The following is a 20,468-nucleotide window of genomic DNA, read 5'->3' as shown; positions in this document are numbered from 1 at the left end:
TTTTCTATGCTAAGCTTCTCAGGTTTGGGGGCATGTCTATTGGAGCAACAGTTTTCTACTCACCCTGATTAATACAGACCCCATCTATGTCGACCTTTAAGTTTAGTAAAGAAGAAACTGGTATTCATCATTGGCACTTTCTTTTAGAGGAATTTTAATCATTGCTGTCCCCTATTCAATCTCAAAAACATTTCCCCACAATTTGGTAAGGGAAGAACTTTAGTGGGGTGAGGTAGAAACTATGGAATTGTGGGCAGGTCAAATCAGACATCAAATTAGATATTTCCACTGAGGCACTAAGTGCAATAGACAAGAAACTCCTAATTTAGAATCCATAGCAAAATGCAGAAATGTCAAAGAAGGTTACCAAGGATTGGTTAGATGACTCTACCCTATACAAAGGATTCTTAAAAGGCACAAGAGACTGGAGATATGGGACCATTTGTGAACAAATTTCTTTGAAGATAATTGCCCCTGTTTTGTACGTCCCACTACGCTCCCAAAGGAAGGTTGTAGGATGCTGCTTTCTGTTCACTAACTTAGTGGGAGAAGCTCCCAGGAGACCATTTGGAGAGGTGGCAGTTGTCTCTTGGAGACCTAAAACTACAATCATGCAGGTTGTGCACTAGAATGAGCTAATGAACAGAATTCATATTTTAATGAAACTAAATTGATAACTATGATCATTTTCTGGAAGATGACAGTAAAGTATCTTGAGAAAGAGAGTGCTTCGAATAATTCACACGGAGGAATTATTTTGGGGCTAGCCGCAGGGTTATCCTGCAGTTATAGGGACATGTGACTAGTCAGTGCCTGACCTGAGGAATCTAGAGGCAAGTGGCTGTGGTTTTGGGTAAGGGAGCAGGAAAGAGAGAGGGACTCATAGCAAAATTTGAAAGGAACAGAAAAACCTCCTTTGGTAGTTCAAAATCTGTGCACCCATTGGGAACGAGACCTTGTAGTTCTGTGTAGCTAGTGTGAATGCCAGGACACGTCTCAGACCATGGTAGACTGATAGTTGGGAGGTGTACATGAAGTCCCTTGAGGGTCCAAAGGGAAAATATATATATCTACATGTTTATATGGAACTATTGAACTTTCCCATCAGGGAAGCACCGGATACCCTCTCAACCACTGGAGACTCCAAGGAAAATGGGCCAGGCCCTTGATTTTGAGGCTTGCCCTGAGGAAACTTGTTTTTGTAGGGGAGAAGCTAGGACTGCCCATAGAGAGGCCTGGGAGTTGCTTCCAGGAAGCCTCTTTGTTACCTAGCTGTAGCCTCTCTCTCTCTCTCTCTCTCTGCCCGACTCTGCAAGTCATTGCCCTCCCCCCACTGCATGGAACATGGAATTCAAGGGTGAAGGTGTCTCTGGAGTCATGGGGCATGGCTTCCGAGGATGAGTCAAGTCCTGGCACTGTGGTATCGACAATGCCTTCCAGGCCAAGAGGAGGAAAAGAAGTGTAATAAAATAAGACATCAGTGGCTAAGAGAGATCAAGTGGAGTTGAGAAGCTATTCTGGAGGTGACTCTTATGCAGGCTTCACTTAGATAGTGCTAATGGCCATGCTTTGCTAAACCCCAACCAGAATCACTCCTGTTAACGCTTGAGAACATCTAGGACTCCAACTGACACTCTATAAAGGTTTGGTGCACTAAGTTTGCTTTCCCAGAACCTATAATTCCAGGAGGTTTCCAAAGTCAGTTGAGTCCTGAAACCCAGAGGGACCAGTCCTTCCAAGATTATCAGTTAATTACATCCCCTTATCCTTTAGTGTTGGCACCCCTTCTCAACATGAAAGAATCAGAACAGGCATTGCCTACAGATCCCTATAGATTGGGAGAAGGATCAAAGACAAAGGAGGAGGTGTAACAGAGAGAATAGGATTTGGCAAATGAGTATGGCTGCTGAATCACTCTATCAATATTCCTTCTAGCCTCCAATGTTTAGGAGCAGCTAGAAGGAAAAATCTGAGATGGTGGAATAGTAGCACATGACAAACTCTAGCATCTATACTGTAACTACTTGTTAAAGAGTGCTTTAAAAACTATTGCTTTTTTCTTTCTTTGCTTTGTATATGTGTTATATTTTACAATAAAAAGCATTTTTTTAATTCCCCAAACCTGTATACCCACAGCCTTCGAGACTCTACACTGGCCCCTGCCGACCTCTCTAACCTCACCTCCTGTCCCTTTGCGCCCTCACTACCCTCCGTCCACAATGGACTTCCTGCTGCTCTTCACTGTTCCAAGCTCTGTCCCACATCTGGGCTTTTGCCCCCACTGTTCCCTCCTCCTGGTACACACCTGACCCAGTCCTTTCTACCCTTCAGTCTCAGTCTAATCATTGCCCTGTCGAGAACACTACTGCAGGGCGGTGGGGAGGAAGGACTTCCCTTGTTTAAGCAGCACCTCCCGCTTGGTTCCTCTCCCTCCTGGCACCCTCCTGTTTCTTTCAGAGACATTGCTGGTTCAGTTCCAGACCACTGCAATAAAGCGAATATTGCAATAAAGCAAGCCACAAACATTTTGGTTTCCTGATGTATTGAAAGGCTATGTTTACACTATTTTGTAGTCTATTAAATGTGCAATAGCATTATGTCTATAAACAATATATGCACCTTAAGGAAATATGACACAGAGACACAAAGTGAGCACGTGTTGCTGGGAAAATGGAACTGATAAACTTGCTCACTGCAGGGTTGCCACAAACCTTCCATCTGTAAAAAAGCACAATATCTGCAAAGCACAATAAAACAAGGTATACCTGTACTTCAAAAAAGAAAATGAAAAACAAATCTGTGAACCCGAAGTCTAAAGATAGATCCCGTGGCAGAAAACTCAGTCATGGATTTGCATCAAACAGACATTAAGAACACCCAACAGAGCGGTTGGGAGGTGGGGTAGACTGCAGGAAAATGAGAAGTTGGGTGGAGAGGCAGCACAGGTGGTCAAAGGAGAGCCTTGCTTTGCCACGAGAGTTCAGATTGAAGGGACCCACAGGGAAGGCTCTGAAGAACTTAATGGAACTTCCCCCAAGAAACAGGCAGCTTCAACACCTGTCAGTGCAGGGAACATGAAGTCTCTCCCGACAGCACCAGCCAAGTGAGAGCTTCCTCCACCCTCTTCTGCTCCTCCCTCTTGACACCCCAATCCAGGCGGGGCGAAAAGGGCCATGAGCAGGCTGGGAGAGGAGGGGAAGAAAAGCAGAGATGAATCAGCCCACACCCCCCTCTTTTGGCAAAAGGTGGCCACCTGCAAGAGGCCTGGGACCAGGAGTGGGGAGAAGATTTCATTATAAATTCATAATTTTGATTATTACCAAGGACCAGGGATCCTCTGACAGGACTGGGGAGGGGGGAAGTGGGGGTGACCTTGTGAGCTAGGCTAGTCTGTTACACAAAGGTGAGCGTTAAAGCCAAAAAGTCTGCCTGCTGGTGTCTTCACCTCAGGACAGAGAAAAAAAAATTCCTCACTAAATTAATGCTTAATTAATTAAAGACAGAAGGAGACAAAGAACAATGCTGTGCATTTATTGTATCTTATAAGTTATAATTGTTCAGTGTGCTGTCTATAATTGAATTACAAATACTTTAAAATCCCAGTTTTATCAAAATTCTGTCTGGACAGTGACTACAATTGCAATGTTTTAAAACCCAAATTTCCCATCCATAGAAGAAAAGGCAAGAGCTCCCCCTTGCATCCCTTTCTCCCAAGCACATTCATTTCCAGGTCCTGCCAAAACAAATAACCACAAACGGATGAGTTAAAACAACGGAATTTTGTTTTAAATATTTATTTTTTTCTTTGAATTTATTTAAATGTACGTATTTAAATTTATATATTTGATTATTTAAAATTCATTTAATTATTAAATATAATTTATTTTAATTATTATATTTAAATGAAGTGTTTGATTTAAATATTTTAATTTAAAATATTTCTTGCATTTAATTTATTTTCTCATAGCTCTAGAGACCAGAGGCCTGAACTCAGGGTGCCAGCAGGGCTGCTCTGCTCTAAAGGCCTTAAGGAAGAATCCTTCCCTGCCTTTTCAGCCTCTAGTGGCTCCGCATTCTCCTTGGTTTGCGGCTGCCTAACTCTAATCTCTGCCTCCATCTTCACAGCACCTTCTCTTGTGTGTCTCAAATCTCCTGCCTTTCTCTTAAAAGGACACCAGTCATTGGATTTAGGACCCCCATGGTAATTGAGGATCATTTCTTCTAGAGATCCTTAACTTCAGTATGTCTTCACAGACCCCTTTTTCAAATAAAGCGACCTTCGCAGGTTCAAGGAGTTAGGACATGGATGTATCTTTTAGCAGACCAGTCATTCTACCCTCCACCCCAAGGCTGTCCTCTGCCATCAGGGAAGGCCGCCATCCTCCAGCATGTGCTTCGTTCTGGAGGAAGATGAAGGGCTGTGAGGGGAGACGCATGTTCCGCCCCCCCGCAGGGCAGACTGCTCTATCCCACCCAGGAGTTAGAGGGCTCTGGACTTTATAGTCCGATCCTGTCACATCCACACCACCGTCCGTCCAAAGGCTAAGTTGTTCTCAGAACTGGAATGGGAAATGCTTAATCACTTTGCTTTGAGAGGTTCCAGCTAACCTCTTGGAACAGGTTAGCTGATGGAGAAAATTCTCCTAGGCAAAAACTAGGAGACATATTCTTGTAGCCAGTAGAATTGGCATGGAAGCCCTGCCTTGACGTTTTGATGATGCAAGAAAAATATGCCTAGATTTATACTCAAACATGTGTGCCTGCTAATATGGGGAAGTATTTGATCACTTAGGCAAATTTTATTCATTACAAAATTATGAACTTATTAATAAGCCACAGCTCAGAAATAGGGGAGTGTGCCTGTTTTCCAAGTCTGCAGTTCTTTTAACTACTACATATTTTTCATATGTGTTTTGGTTAACTCTGTCCTGTATCCCTTATTAACTTCTTTTCAAAAAGGCACACTGTCTTTTCTTTCATGTATATAGAGGTCAAATAATGTCAACCCAAGCCTTAGTTACGCCAATCCTGATTGCACTGACTACACAAATCCCAAATATCAATGACACGGTAAATTACCTTAAGAATGGAAGGTACTTACTTCTCACGACTGTTCCAGCCACGGCAGATACGCCAAATTATTTTTTTAATGGGAAGGATGGATTTCTATCAAATAAAATATGTGTATTGGCTTTTCTATTCAATCTTGTTAGCAAAATAGCCATGACAGTTCCGACAAAGGGTGAAGAATGAATTGACAAATTAAAGTGATTCAACAGGAAATACCAGTGCACTATATTATGACAAACTCTAAGTTTTCATTTTCTGTTATTAAAGACTCTAAAAATGTGAAAACTTCTGTGAACTGATTCTACAGTAATGCAGCTTAGAGAAAATTCTTTTCACTCCACTTCCCTTTGCTTCACTGCTAGAACAGGAAAGAGTTGGAAGTCCAGGAAAGAATGAGCAAGGGCTGAGTATAATCCTTTCCATTCACCAAATACATTACAGATTATCCATCCCCTTAACATTTCAAATGTGTAACATGAAATAGGACCAAAGGAAAGGACTTTAAGAAAAGATTGAATTATATAAGAAGTTGTTGAAATTTTTATGACATGTGTTTATAATTACAATCACCATGCAGCATCTTGGAAATGCTTACTATATAATGTGGAGCAAAGCTGTCCAAAATAAAATTGTGCCCCTGCTATGGTCACAAGTATTCAAAAATTATAGAAGAAATATAAGAAAATGAAAAGACTGCTATGTTATGGTAATAGAATAATGGAGAGTTGTTTTCTAGTATTCTTTTCCATCTAAAGTGAGTGTGTGTGCATGTGTGCATGAGTTCCATGCCCAGAAATCTAACCCATGTTTGCCAGTCTTACAATGAATTGTGAGCAAATTCAGAATATCCTATGACAATCTGAGGGTGGGAGGTTTGGAGAGAGAGAAACTTTCCAGCAGCTGAAGGGATCTTGCCATGAATATTTGCTCAGAAATAAACATACACAGGTTTTCATTTCAGTAGACAATCCACAAGAAAGCTGCAACACTGAATAATTCTGACCCAGTGCTCTGCAAACCATAATGTGCCCAGGGGTCTTATCAAAATGCAGATTCTGATTCTCTGGGTCTGAGGTGAAGCCCTAGGCTCTACCTTTCTGATACGCTCTCGGGGGACGCTGTTGCTGTCCTGATGTTTCTTGGTGCACAGACCACATCCGAGGAGCAACGTTCTATGTCATACAATATCCACTTCTCTTCTTTCGGAGACACAGTGGTGGGCAGCGACCTGCTTGGAGCTAGACCTTTCCTCCTTCTAAGCACTCCTATAATGCCAACCATGAAGAGACTGAGGCTCAGAAACAGGAAGTACCTATCCTGGGGTCAAATAGTGTTGTTGTCAAGGTCAGTCTCATGCTCCAGGCCCAGACCCCCACCCTGCCCCCCACCCCAGCACGCCTCTCTCCAACCTTCCACCCCCAACTCGGACTACCAGCCTTTGCAGTAAAAAGAAGACAAAAGAGAATGCCTTACCCTTCACATTTCGCTGATACTGGCTCCAAAATAGACTCATTTGCTGGGATGATCCTGGTGTGGATAGGAAACATCCCTCCAATAACAAGTGAATGGTTTGTAGCATCTACATATCCATTCAAATCAAACTTGCCCAGCAACCGACAGGTCTGTTCTTCTTCCTCTTTCTCTTTTTGGCTTTCAATGCCCAGGTCAGCCAGTAAAAATGCAAGCAAGCCTAGAACCAAGCATTTCTTCCTCCTGGCCATTTTAATAAGGTGAGTTTGAGGTGAATGACCAGAATTAAAATTCTACAAGCCTTTACGATGCACCTTAATACGGCGTTACAGTGAGTTTCTGGAAGTCCCGTCCCAGCGGACCCAGCTTGCTGCTACTTGCTTACATAATTGTCATGCCTCAATCAATCACAGAGCCTCACACCCACTTACAGTTTATGGATCTGGACTAGGAGCTGAGCAATCCTTTTGAAAAGAATCTCATTAAAATCTCTTTTGTGCTCAGCAATAATATATAGTGACATAATACTGGGTTTGGGGTTTAAAACAATTTTCATTTCATTTTGTAGATATTGGCCCTGTCATGTTTATTATACATTAGCTTTGTTCACTCTCACTTCAGCCATCCTGCAGGAGCTGCATTTGTCCCAAAGGTGAAGAAGGACAGTCCACTTCATCACAATGTATAAAAAAGGTGACATCAAGCCAAGCTCTTTTCTTAAGGATTTAAGAAAAGTGTAGTGGAAAATCATGGGGTTTGAAGTAGGTGTCTTTGAATCGTGTCCTGCCATTTTTATTAGTGTGTGCATGGGCAAGTCAATTCAATCTCTGCACTTCAGTTTCCCCATCAGTGACCAGGAGGACAATAAGCTGCCTTAGAGAGTGTTGTAATGCCCATTAAGAGTTGACAAACACTTTTGTATATAGCATTTTCTTTAACCTCCACCTCAAGTTGAGATGTCAGCCTCAGCTCACTTTGCCAACTTTGTCACCAGCTCAGGCTTCTCTCCCCTGAGTATCCCCTCTCTCCTGCCTTTCTTGGAAGATTCTGCTTGGAGGTATCCCCTAATCTCTTTCTCCAAGTCGGTCCCCAGTCTACTTGTCGCTATCTTTGCCCTTCCTCAAACATCTTCCACTGGAGCATAGATTTATAGATTTTTTTCAGAACACAATCCAGCAGTATGAATCAGAAGTGTGAAAAATGTATGCAGCCTTTGATTTTACTTCTAGGTATTTATCCCAAGGAAGCAATAGGGATTCATACAAACTTGATGTATGAGGATATTGTGTACAGTTTTATTCATAATAGTAAAAAAATAGACTAAACTAAATGCATGCAATAGGCAATTTATCCAATCAATTGTGGTCTATGCATATGATAGAATACTAGGGAGCCATTTGTGTTTTAGAAAACAGCTGAAAGAGGAAAGCTCAAATATGCTTTAAGTGAAGATAACAGGTAAGAAAGCAGCATATGCAATTGCATTCAAAATTTATAAAATGTATGAATATATTATAGTTCACTTTTATCCATATATTTGCATTAAAAGGATTACAAGAAATCACTGTAAACTGGAAATCAAAGGGATTGGGTCGGGGGTAGGGTGGAGAAAGAATTACTTCTCCAACCATTTTATAATCTATTTTCATGTCTCCATGTTTATTTGCAGTCTAGAGCCACACACACACACAGAACTTCTAGTGACTTTTTGGTGGTGGATGATGTACGATTTTAATTTTCTTCTTTTCGATATTTGCCTACATGTTCTACAATAGTCTTGCAATTCTTTAATGAACAGAAAAAATATTACTGTAAAAAAAAAATCCCCCTTCTTTTTTACAGCCCCTTTCACAAACTCTTTCACCTGTAACACACCTCCCCTTTCCCACTTCCCCAGATGTCACTGACATGATCAGGCACTAGGTCTGCATCTCCCCTTTCACACAAAGTTCATTTCCTTCACCTCATCCCCATTGAAGGAGAACCACCCACTTGTTGGTTAGTGTAATCTCCACTTGCCAGAGGAATTCCACCAGAGAGTCTTTCTCCCATTACTATTTCACTGGTGAAACCACAGGTTCACGCCTCCCACCTTCCCACAGTGGGCCACAGCTTCACAGGTGACCCAGCAGATGGCACACCCCGGGCCTCTGACTGAGATTCCTCAGCCTTTCAAGGGTCCAAGTAGCCTTCCTTTTCTGAAGTGTGGCTGGTTCCACTCTCACGCTTTCAGGGAGAGCTGACAAGACTTAAAGAAAAAATACTGAATCCCAGAGGAATCTCTCACCAGATATGCGTCAGAGTTTGACTTCATTCAAAGAAAATGGCACTTCTAGGGGACAAATCACACTTCATCAACAACCTGAGGAACTTTCTCTGGAGCTGCAATGGTTTAATCCACAGATTTTTCAGGAACTATTTGGAACTATGGCTCACTCATTTTTTGCTCTCCCTTTCTTACCAGAAGGCAGATGTTTCTAAGCAATTGCCCTTTGGTTGCCAAGGGCTACTCTTGCACAAAGGTGTGTTTATCACCAACGCTGATCTGTCTTAATCCCTTGGGCAAGAACTCTGCTAAGGCTCACATGAAATCATTAAAACAGATTTTTAAAATTAAATTAATGTTAACAAAAACTAGCATTTTCACAACATTTCCAATTGACAAATTGTTTCTGCATTCATTATGCTTCCTCCAGGTTGCAAACTAGATTCAGTATTGATGAGGCTTTTGATTTGGGGAGCAGGATCTGGTATCTAGTGGTAACCCAGAATTATAGTACCTTTTACAAGGCTGCAGGGACTTCATCCTCCAATTGCAATAAAATTTATCAGTGATGAGACAGAGAATAGGAAAAACAACATCATTGCTCTTATGCAGAGGGTGTTTACTAAATGAATGGGGGTTGAGGCTCAACATCTCCTTTCACCCTCATTCCACCCTACATGACTAGTTTTGTGATTGGTCACTTTACAAATGAAGAAACGTGAGTTCATGTGGCTGAGTGCTGGAGACAGAGGCTAAAAGCCCAGGTCCCCTCTGATGCCTTGTGTATAGAGGGAAGGGACAGGAACCAGGGAAGGGACAGGGACACAGTCCAATAGGCTGGATCCCAGGTATAGCTTCTTCACTGTCTGACCATCTCTTCCTCTCTTTGGGTCTCCAGTTCCTCACCAGAGAATAAGGATCTTGGGACTAAATGGCCCTTTCCAGACTCTAAAAGTCTGGAAACATTCTGAGTTGGTAACATTCTGATTCTGAGTGAGCCTTGTCAGGGTCAATTTCAGTGAAAGCTTAATAATTTGCTGTTGAAAATTATTAACTATCAAGGTAAAATTACTTCTTCAATAATACTTTCAGTCTAGTTTCCACAGGGCTCTGACTTCAAGAACATCTAATGAAGGTGAAAGATATTAGATGAATGCCAGTACCAACCCTTGGGTTTTTAATCCATGTGTCTACACCAAGACTCCTAGCTATATGTTCGGGAGTTGTCTGTCTTCACCACTCTCCCCTACACTTGTTTTATCCTTACTGGTCTCTAAGGACCTGTTGAAGGGTAGGCTCCCTTCCTTCATATAATAATAACACATTCTGTCCAGACTTGCTGCTGCCTTCAAGCAAATGAAAACACCTGAGCCTGAGCCCCTAAAGGCTCTGAAAGCCATCTTATTAGCAAAGACTAACAAAGTATTTAAAGGCTCTTACATGGTTTCCAGGGAAAGCTTTGCTTCTTAACAACTGCAGATGAAACCTGCTTCATGCTTCTGAGAAGCCTGAGCATTTGAAGGATAACGGTAGACTCATTGGCTGGATTAGTTATGTGGTTGGGCACAGTTTGTCAGATATTCCTTGGCTTGTATATCCTTCTCGGCCATTACCTTGGGTTTATAATCATTTGGAATCCTAGGTAATCCTCATGCCATGCCATCAGATGGATGCATACATTAATCAACTTCATTTTCTTTATGTGGAGCTGTCCTTCTCAAAACAGTTGAAAAATGAACACAATACACCTAATTATATAAGTGTTAAAATTGCTGCTTTTACTTTACAAAATACATGCAAGTTTTTGTAAATGTATATCTCTGATAATTTAAAAATTATTGCCTGTGATTTGAATTTTGTAAGAATGACATTATGGCTTTCCTGTATCTGTTACATGAAAAGAAAAGAAGATTAAAAATACAAGCCACATAAACCTGCCTACAAACACACTGTGTTGTCTCTTATCTCCAGGTTTCTCTCACTCACTTAAACACCACACGCCCTGTCTGGAGCTTTTCCCCTTATGCCCCGTCACCTGCTTCACTTCCATTCTGTCATATCTTAGCTCACTTTTCACTTCCTCTGAGATGCACTTTTTCCTGAAATACAGAGCCCTCCACAAATACCTTACATGCCTCTCTTTGAACTCCTATGATGGACTTTAGGTTATTTGATGGGAAACAAAGTGGTCAAGACTTCTAATAGAAATAATGTTTGGGTTGAAAATGAGTACCACTGGTCTCTCTTTTAGGCAGTATTAGAAATTTGGGCAATTTTACAACAATTCATGTGTCACTGAACATTTTTATCACTTTTCATAAAATTTTCTAGATTTAGAGAGGTTATTTTCCTTCATTGTCCCTAGACTATTCTATCTGCTCATACTGTCTAAAATGGTTGTTATGGGCTGAACAATGCCCCTCCCCCCATATCTTAATCTTCAGAATCTGGGAATTTGTTATATTAGAAGGCAAAAGCATTTTGCAGATGTAATCATGTTAAGGATCTTGAGCTGGAAATATTCTTTGGAAATGTTCTCTTGGGTGGGCCCAGTGATAGAATCACAGGAGTCCTTATAAGAGGGAGGTAGGGGATGATACTATCGGGAGAGGAGAAGACAACGTGACCATGGGAGCAGAGATTGGAATGCCTGACACCTGTAGAAGCTGGAAAAAGCAAGGAAACAGATTCTCCACTCTGAGCTTCCAGGAAGAATCAACTCTAGTGACACTTTGACTTAAGCTCGATGAAACTGATTTGGTACTTCTGACCTCCAGAACTGTAGGAGAATAAATTTGTGTTGTTTTAAGCTAAGTTGGTAGCTCATTCATTACAGCAACAGTAGGAATCTAATGTAATAGTTATGAGTTGAAAATTACCTAATATCAAGAAAAGGGGCTAGTTGGAAAAAAAAAACTCGATATCCAATAACAGTGGTTAGTTGGAAACAATCTAAATGTCCACAGGATAGACTTGGTCACATAACTTCCGACAGGTTTCAAAAGAATAGTGGTGGTTGATCAAATTTTTATTTTTAAAAATGCATAGAAAATGATCTGGAAAAGCTATCTACCATTATCAAAGTGGACAGAATAATAGCTATTCTTTATACTATTCTTTCGACTTGTGTTTTATTATTTTTATCAGCAATGATCCTAAGACTGCATTTTTTTAGAATAACAAGGGGGAAAAAGCAATAAAAGAAGTGTAGCACTGAAAAGAACAATAAAATAATAAAGGAAAAGGATTTGGAATTTTTTGAAGCTTGAGTGAATTGTTTGTTTTCTTAATTTCTAATTTATATGCATCCAACCTTTCCTGTACTATTTGTTCTGCAGTGTTTTCAAGAACTTTTTACTCTTGTAAATCAGTTGAAAAGCAGTATTTCTAATCTCCAGTTTCCGTTTTTATAGTTTTTGTATATACGATATATGTCATATAAGTACCTCCACTATAGAAAGGGTATTTTATGGAATATAAAGCCCAATTCCTGCCTACAAATGATCATTTGAATAGTGAGAGTTGACAATACTCAATACTACATGAAACAATTATAAAATTAGACAGCATGCAATAAAATATTGAATTAAACAGCTTAGATTTAAGAGAATGATGATGCAGTAGTTCATAAAATCACATGCACGGTTTTGCATATTCTTAGATTATTTATCCACTTTAGCATCCTCAACTGAGTTCAAAATATACAAACTAATAACAATAACAGCAATGATAAAAATAACAGTAACAGTGTCTTCTATTTCTATAGCATACTTATCTCATTGCTCATTAATCCTGATAAAAATTATGTGCAGTAGAAATCATTTTACTATTATCTTCACTTCCTAGATGAAGAATCTCGGGCTCTTAAAAGTTAAACAATACTCTCAAGGTCACACAGCTCCGTAGTGGCTTGAGTGACACTTCTATTCAGTGGCCTGCTCATGGGAGGTACAGATATCTTGCTGCCCAGCTGTCTTTAAGAAAAAAAATGTGGAACTTCAGGTATTTATGTGACACCTGAGACTCAGAAGTAGAGCTCTGAAGCTATGAAAGTCAGCGCTACTCCATACAGGAACTATTGAAAAAGTGGTCAGACTTTGACTAGACATATGAATGAAGCTGATGCAGATAGGACTAAGGTAGATCAGAATACAGGGTAAAGGATGATAAGGTCCATATTTTAAAACTTCAACTTCTGTGTGAGACTAAAGGAAAAGATAATTATTTGGTGCAAAATTTGTATTTTGGGTAGTGCAGCTCCTAATTTAACTTGTATGGACAGTTTAGTTGAACACCATAAGTACATCTTGAAATCTTGAATAGGATGTGAGGTTTTGTTGGTTTGTCCAGGTTAGTGTGATGCCCTGATAAATCCCAGAGTAATTTGGGCTGTGAATAAAGAAGTATTTGCAAAGTCCCCTTGGGGGAATGAGGAGAAAGGAGGAAATATTCATATTCCCCATTTGGAGAATTTCTGATAGTCTCACAAGCAGTGGAGACAATCAAATCAATAGGCCAAGCCCTCGATCTTGGGGTTTGCCCCTATGAAACTTATTTCTGCAAAGGATAGGCTAAACTTACTTAAAATTAGGCCTAAGAGTCACCCCTAGAGAATCTCTTTTGTTGCTCAGATGTGGCCTCTCTCTCTAAGCCAACTTGGCAGGTGAACTCACTGCCCTTCCCCCCTCCATGGAACATGACTCCCAAGGGTGTAACTCTCCCTGGCAACAAGGGACAGAATTCCCAGGATGAGCCAGGACCCAGCATCAAGGGATTGAGAAAGCCTTCTTAACCAAAAGGGTGAAGAGAGAAATGAGACAAATAAAGTCTCAGTGGCTGAGAGATTTCAAACAGAGTCGAGAGGTTATTCTGGAGGTTATTCTTATACATTATATAGATATCCCTTTTTAGTTGATGGTGTAATGGGGTGGCTGGAGGGGAGTACCTGAAACTGTTGAACTGTGTTCCAGTAGCCTTGATTCTTGAAGAAGTTTGTATAAAAATATAACGTTTGCAATGTGACTGTGTGATTGTGAAAACCTTGTGTCAATATTCCTTTTATCCAGGATATGGACAGATGTGTAAAAAATATGGATAAATAAATAAATAATAAGGGGGATAATGGGTACAATAAATTGGGTAGATGGAAATACTAGTGGTCAGTGAGAGGGAACAGTAAGGTGTATGGGATATATGAGTTTTTCTTTTTATTTCTTTTTCTGGAGTGATGCAAATGTTCTAAAAATGATCATGGTGATGAATACACAATATATGATGATCTTGTGAGCCATTGATTGTACACCATGTATGGAATGTATGTGTGTGAAGATTCCACAATAAAAATATTTTTAGAAAAATTACAAAATGGGGAATGCATAACCAGTAGCTCCCCACTCCATGCAGGATTTCCAGTGAGGAGGACAGAAATTGTTGACTCACATCTACTCACTACTCAAAAAGATTTCTATCACCTAGGAGTCATGCTGGCCAGTTCATTCTTAGAGTAGGTTCCTGCTCAACTTACAAGAAACGATTTCCAATATTAATGTCATACAAGAACATTATGAGGCAGAATCAGATTTTATACTGATTCAAAGTGCATTAAATATAACTTTATTTTGGATAACTGTCCTCCTCATTCTCCAGCTTTCTCTAGCCCCATATCTGCTGATGGCCATTGGGGAGGAGTAGGGAGGGCTCTGGGAAGGAACACCTCTGCCAAATAAAGGCAACAGAATCTCTTTCTACTTTCAATACTCTCTGAAAGTAAAGGCTCAATGTATTTTAGATTTAGACTCTGAGACCAAGGGCAAATGCATATACCCACTCCCATGACAAGGTGAGAAAGCATCTCTGGAGAAGATGTGCCATATTTTTGGGTCCTTGCTGGCCTCACCTCATTTGATCATTGTTGATGCCATCATGTTGGTACCCACTAACAAGACGGAAGATCTCTAGTCCTGCCTCCATTCGGAAGGTCCCTTCACTCTGTGATCTCCTTACCATGACTCCAGGTTTCTTCTGGTCTATCAGTCTTCTCAGCTTCCATGTTTTCCACCACCCCCATCCAGCCTGAAAGTACATGTGATTCTCCAATGTTTCATGATACAGACAACGGGAAATAAGGACACTATTTTAGCCTCATTCATGGAAATATCTGTCTCCAGCACCACTTTTGAACTGAGCCAATTCAATGACACCATGCTGAACAAAGTGCTGTAACAAATGCAAGGATTCTCTTAAAGGCTTGCATTCTTCCCAGCCTGGATGCTCTCTAAAAAACCTTTTTGGATGTTTAACCACCTCCATCCCATATTCAACCTTGCGGGCATGGAAAACCAGAACACTTTCAGCTGGCTTTTATTTGGCCCCCTCTCTTTCTCAACTCCCCTTCCCCCAGCACCAGAAGTACATTCTCCTTCCTTTCCCTTCTTTAAGCAGCCCTTCCTATGCTATAGCCTCCTTCTTACCAACTCTGTGAACTTCTGTGCTCCAGGTGGATTTCTCTTTGTCCTTGGGGCAAAAATGCTCTGATCTGGCTCTAATAATAGAAGAGCTGCAGAAGAATTTTTTTAATTTTCAAGAGGCAAGTGTATTATTATTTCAAACATATCGTTCCTTTACAATTCCAGTGGTTAAGCATGAAGCTCTGTCTCTAAGGTTTGATGTTTGGCTCTACCACTCACTATCTGTGTGGCCTTGGGCAAGTTATTTTACTATTCTACTTCAGTTTCCTCATATGTAAAAAAACAGAGACAATACTAGGCTTGTTTTGAATATTAAATAAGATATAGTTGCTGGAGTACATGATGTGCAAAGCTAATATGGGAAAATAAAGTGTTTCTTTGTCCCTTAGCCATTAACAGACAGTCAGGTTATTTAAATTCATATGCAAAAATGATCACTAAATAAACAAAGGCTACCCATTATTTTCTTTCCCTCCAACAACCATAAAATTCTACCTCTCGTTACTTAGATCTCCTTGCAGGAGTTCAGTGCTAAGCTGCCCAACACTGGGTGGCAATGTTGCATCAGATAGAATACAATAAGACCCTTGGAAAGTGAGATTCTGGTTTTCTGTAAAAGAGCATAGATTAACCTAACCTGATCCAGCTTTGAAAGGATGTATGTACCCTAGAAAAGCCATGTTTTTAAATCATAATCCCATTTTGTAAAGGCAGCCATTTCTTCTAACCCCTATTCAGTACGTATATTTGAAACTATAATTAGATCATCTCCCTGGAGATGTGACTCAATCAAGAGTAGTTGTTAAACTGGATTAGGTGGAGACCTGTCTCCACCCATTCGGGTGGGTCTTGATTAGTTTACTGGAATCTTATAAAACAGGAAACATTTTGGAGAATGAGAGAGATTTAGAGAGAGCAGAGAAGAATGACATAGCCATGAGAAGCAGAGCATCCACCAACCAGTGACCTTTGGAGATGAAGAAGGAAACTGCCTCCCAGGGAGCTTCATGAAACAGGAAGCCAGAAGAGAAAGCTAGCCTTCATCGGCCTTCTTGAACCAAGGTATCTTTCCCTGGATGCCTCAGATTGGACATTTCTATAGACTTACTTTAATTGGGACATTTCCATGGCCTAAAAATTGTTAACTTGCAACTTATTAAATTCCCCTTTTGAAAAGCCGTTCATTTCTGGTATATTGCATTCCGGCAGCTAGCAAACTAGAACACCTGATAAGACCTTAGGTGAAAATCTTTTACACACATGTCACTAATGTTGGAGGCTCACTCGCACCTCCTTGAGGCTCTGGACCTATAAAAACTGACTTCCCTAGTAAGTCCCCTCTGGGGAGGTGCTGAGTGGTCTTTCTTACATTTCTCTCCATTTGGGACAATTTCTATCCTGGGACTAATAGCAGTTAACAAGAAAAACGTGTCAAACCTTGTCTTCCAAAAGGTTCTTTGTCCTCCAAATGTGACTGCCACCATCTCAGCACATTTCAAGCACCACATTCCAAGAGGTACGGATTAAAAAAGAGAGAGGATGCAAATAAATAAAATCAGAAATGGAAGAGGAGACATAACCACTGACCCCACAGAAATAAAGAAAGTAATGAGAGGGTACTATGAACAACTTTATGCCAATAAACTCGACAATGTAGATGAAATGAACAACTTCCTAGAAAGGCATGAACAACCAACATTGACTCGAGAAGAAATAGACAACCTCAACAAACCAATCAAAAGTAAAGAAATTGAATCAGTCATTAAGAAGCTCCCTAAAAAGAAAAGTCCAGGACCAGATGTTTTCACATGAGAATTTTACCAAACATTCAAGAAAGAATTAGTACCAATCCTGCTCAAACTCTTCAAAAATATTGAAGAGGAGGGAAAGCTACCTAACTCATTCTATGAAGCCAACATCCCCCTCATACCAAAGCCAGACAAAGATATTACAAAAAAAGAAAACTACAGACCAATTTCTCTTATGAATATAGATGCAAAAATCCTCAACAAAATTCTTGAAAATCGAATCCAGCAGCATATTAAAAGAATTATACACCATGACCAAGTAGGATTCATCACAGGTATACAAGGATGGTTCAACATACAAAAATTAATTAATGTAATACACCATATCAACAAATCAAAGCAGAAAAACTACATGATCATCTCAATTGATGCAGAAAAGGCATTTGACAAAATTCAACATCCTTCCTTGTTGAAAGCACTTCAAAGGATGGGACTAGAAGGGAACTTCCTCAACATGATAAAGGGAATATATGAAAAACTCACAGCTAACATCATCCTCAATGGGGAAAAGCTGAAAACTTTCCCCCTAAGATCAGGAACAAGACAAGGATGTCCACTACCACCATTGTTATTCAACACTGTGTTGGAAGCTTTAGCCAGAGCAATTAGACAAGAAAAAGAAATACAAGGCATCAAATTTGGAAAGCAAGAAGTAAAACTCTCACTGTTTGCAGATGATATGATACTATATGTTGAAAACCCTGAAAACACCACAGCAAACCTACAAGTGCTAATGAATGAGTACAGCAAAGTGGCAGGTTACAAGATCAACACTAAAAAATCCGTGGTGTTTCTATACACTAGTAATGAAAAATCTGAGGGGGAAATCATGAAAAAAATTCCATTTACAATTGCAACCAAAAGAATAAAATATTTAGGAATGAATTTAACTAAAGAGACAAAAGACCTGTACAAAGAAAGCTACTAGAAATTGTTAAACGAAATCACAGAAGACCTAAATAAATGGAAGGGCATACTATGTTCATGGATTGGAAGACCAAATATAGTTAAGATGTCAATTCTACCTAAATTGATTTACAGATTCAATGCAATACCAATTAAAATCCCAAAAACTTACTTTTCAGAAATAGAAAGCCAATAACCAAATTTATCTGGAAGGGCAGAGAGCTTCAAATAGCTAAAAATATCCTGAGAAAGAAAAATGGAGGTCTCACGCTACCTGACTTTAGGGTGTATTACAAAGCTACAGTGGTCAAAATAGCATGGTACTGGCATAAAGATAGATATACTGACCAATAGAATAGAATAGACTGTTCAGATATAGACCTTCTCGTCTATGGACATTTGATCTTTGATAAGGCAGTCAAGCCAACTCACCTGGGAGAGAACAGTCTCTTCAATAAATGATGCCTAGAGAACTGGATATCCACACACAAAAGAATGAAAGAGAATCCATGTCTTACTCCCTATACAAAAAATTAACTCAAAATGGATCAAAGACCTAAACATTTGATCTAAGACCATAAAGCCATTAGAAGAAAATGCAGGGAAATATCTCATAAATCTTATAATAGGAGGCAGTTTCCTAGACCTTGCACCCAAAGTGCCAGCACTGAAGAAAGAAAGAAAGAAATGAACTCCTCAAAATTAAACACTTCTGTGCATCGAAGAACTTCATCAAGAAAGTAAAAAGATAGCCTATACAATGGGAGATGATATTTGGAAACAATATATCAGATAAAGATCTAGTATCCAGAATATATAAAGAGATTGTTCAACTCAACAACAAAAAGATAGACAACCCAATCACAAAATGGGCAAAAGACTTGAAGAGATAATTCTCAAAAGAGGAAATACAAATAGCCAAAAGGCACATGAAAAGATGCTCAACTTCCCTGGCTATTAGGGAAATGCAAATCAAAACCACAATGAGATATCATCTCATACCCACCAGAATAGCCATTATCAATAAAACAGAAAACAACAAGTGCTGGAGAGGATGTGGAGAAAGAGGAACACTTATCCACTGTTGATGGGACTGTCAAATGGTACAACCGCTGTGGAAGGCAGTTTGGCGGTTCCTCAGGAAGCTAAGTATAGAATTGCCATATGGCCCGACAATACCATTGCTAGGTATCTACTCAGAGGACATGAGGGCAAAGACATAAGTGGACATTTGTAAATCAATATTTATAGCAGCATTATTTACAATTGCCAAGAGATAGAAACAGCCCAAATGTCCACCAACAGATGAGTGGCTAAACTAGCTGTGGTATATACATATGATGGAATATTACGCAACTGTAAGACAGAATAAAATTATGAAGTATATAACAACATGGATGAACCTTAAGGACATTATGCTGAGTGAGATTAGCCAGAAACAAAAGGACAAATACCATATGGTCTCAATGATATGAACTAACATTAATGAATGAACTTGGATAATTTCAGTTAAGAACAGAGGTCATCAGGGGATAGAAATAGGGTAGGCATTGGGTAATTGGAACTGAAGGGATACAGATTGTACAACAGGACTGATTGTAAAAATTCAGAAATGGATAGCACAATACTACCTAACTCTACCTCAATAATGTTAGAACACTGAATGAAGCTGAATGTGAGAATGATAGAGGGAGGAGGCCTGGGGGCACAAATGAAATCAGAAGGAAAGGTAGACAATAAAGACTGAGATGGTATAATCTAGGAATACCTAGAGTATATAATGATAGTGACTAAATGTACAAATGTACAAATTTAAAAATATTTTGCATAAGGAAGAACAATGTCAATAATGCAGGGTGTTGAAAACAAATGATAATTAATATTTTAAAACTTTAACTTATGTGTGAGACTAAAGCGAAAAATGTTTATTTGGTACAAAATTTATATTTTGACTAGTGCATTTCCTATTATAACTTATGTGGACAGCTTAATTGAACACCATAAGTACATGGAACCTTGAGTAGGGCATGAGATTTTGTAAGTTTGTCCAGAGTGATGCCTCAATAAATCCCAGAAGGATTTGAACAGTGAATAAAAAAGTATTTGCAAAATCCCCTTGGGGGAATAGTGAGAAAGGGGGAAAATTGAACTTCCCCAAGTGGAGAATTCTTGAGATTCTCACAAGCAGTGGGGACCACCAAAACAATAGGCTGAGCCCCCCAATCTTGGGGTTTGTCCATATGAAACTTAACCCCACAAAGAATAGGCTAAGCCTACTTAAAATTAGGCCTAAGAGTCACCCCCAAGAGAACCTCTTCTGTTGCTCAGATGTGGTCTCTCTCTCTCTCAGCCATACAACAAGCAAACTCACTGCACTCCTCCTCTCTACATGTGACATGACTCCCAGGGATGTGGACTTTCCTGGCAATGTGGGATTCCTAGAATGAGCTGGGACTCAGCACCAAGGGATTGAGAAAACCT

General features: G+C 39.8%; 1 protein-coding gene across 1 annotated transcript in view; it reads right to left on the bottom strand.

Annotated features, from left to right (window-relative positions):
* Positions 1 to 6,791, bottom strand: part of LOC143684152 (vomeronasal type-2 receptor 1-like) — a 28,767-nt gene extending 21,976 nt beyond the window's left edge. The window contains exon 1 of the mRNA XM_077160852.1: positions 6,544 to 6,791. Within this exon, the coding sequence (XP_077016967.1) occupies positions 6,544 to 6,791 (248 nt within the window). The remainder of the gene's footprint in view (positions 1 to 6,543) is intronic.
* Positions 6,792 to 20,468: the final 13,677 nt, after the last annotated feature.

Source organism: Tamandua tetradactyla, chromosome 5 (assembly GCF_023851605.1).
Source record: "Tamandua tetradactyla isolate mTamTet1 chromosome 5, mTamTet1.pri, whole genome shotgun sequence".
Taxonomy (NCBI): domain Eukaryota; kingdom Metazoa; phylum Chordata; class Mammalia; order Pilosa; family Myrmecophagidae; genus Tamandua; species Tamandua tetradactyla.
This window is presented reverse-complemented; position numbering and strand designations above follow the sequence as displayed.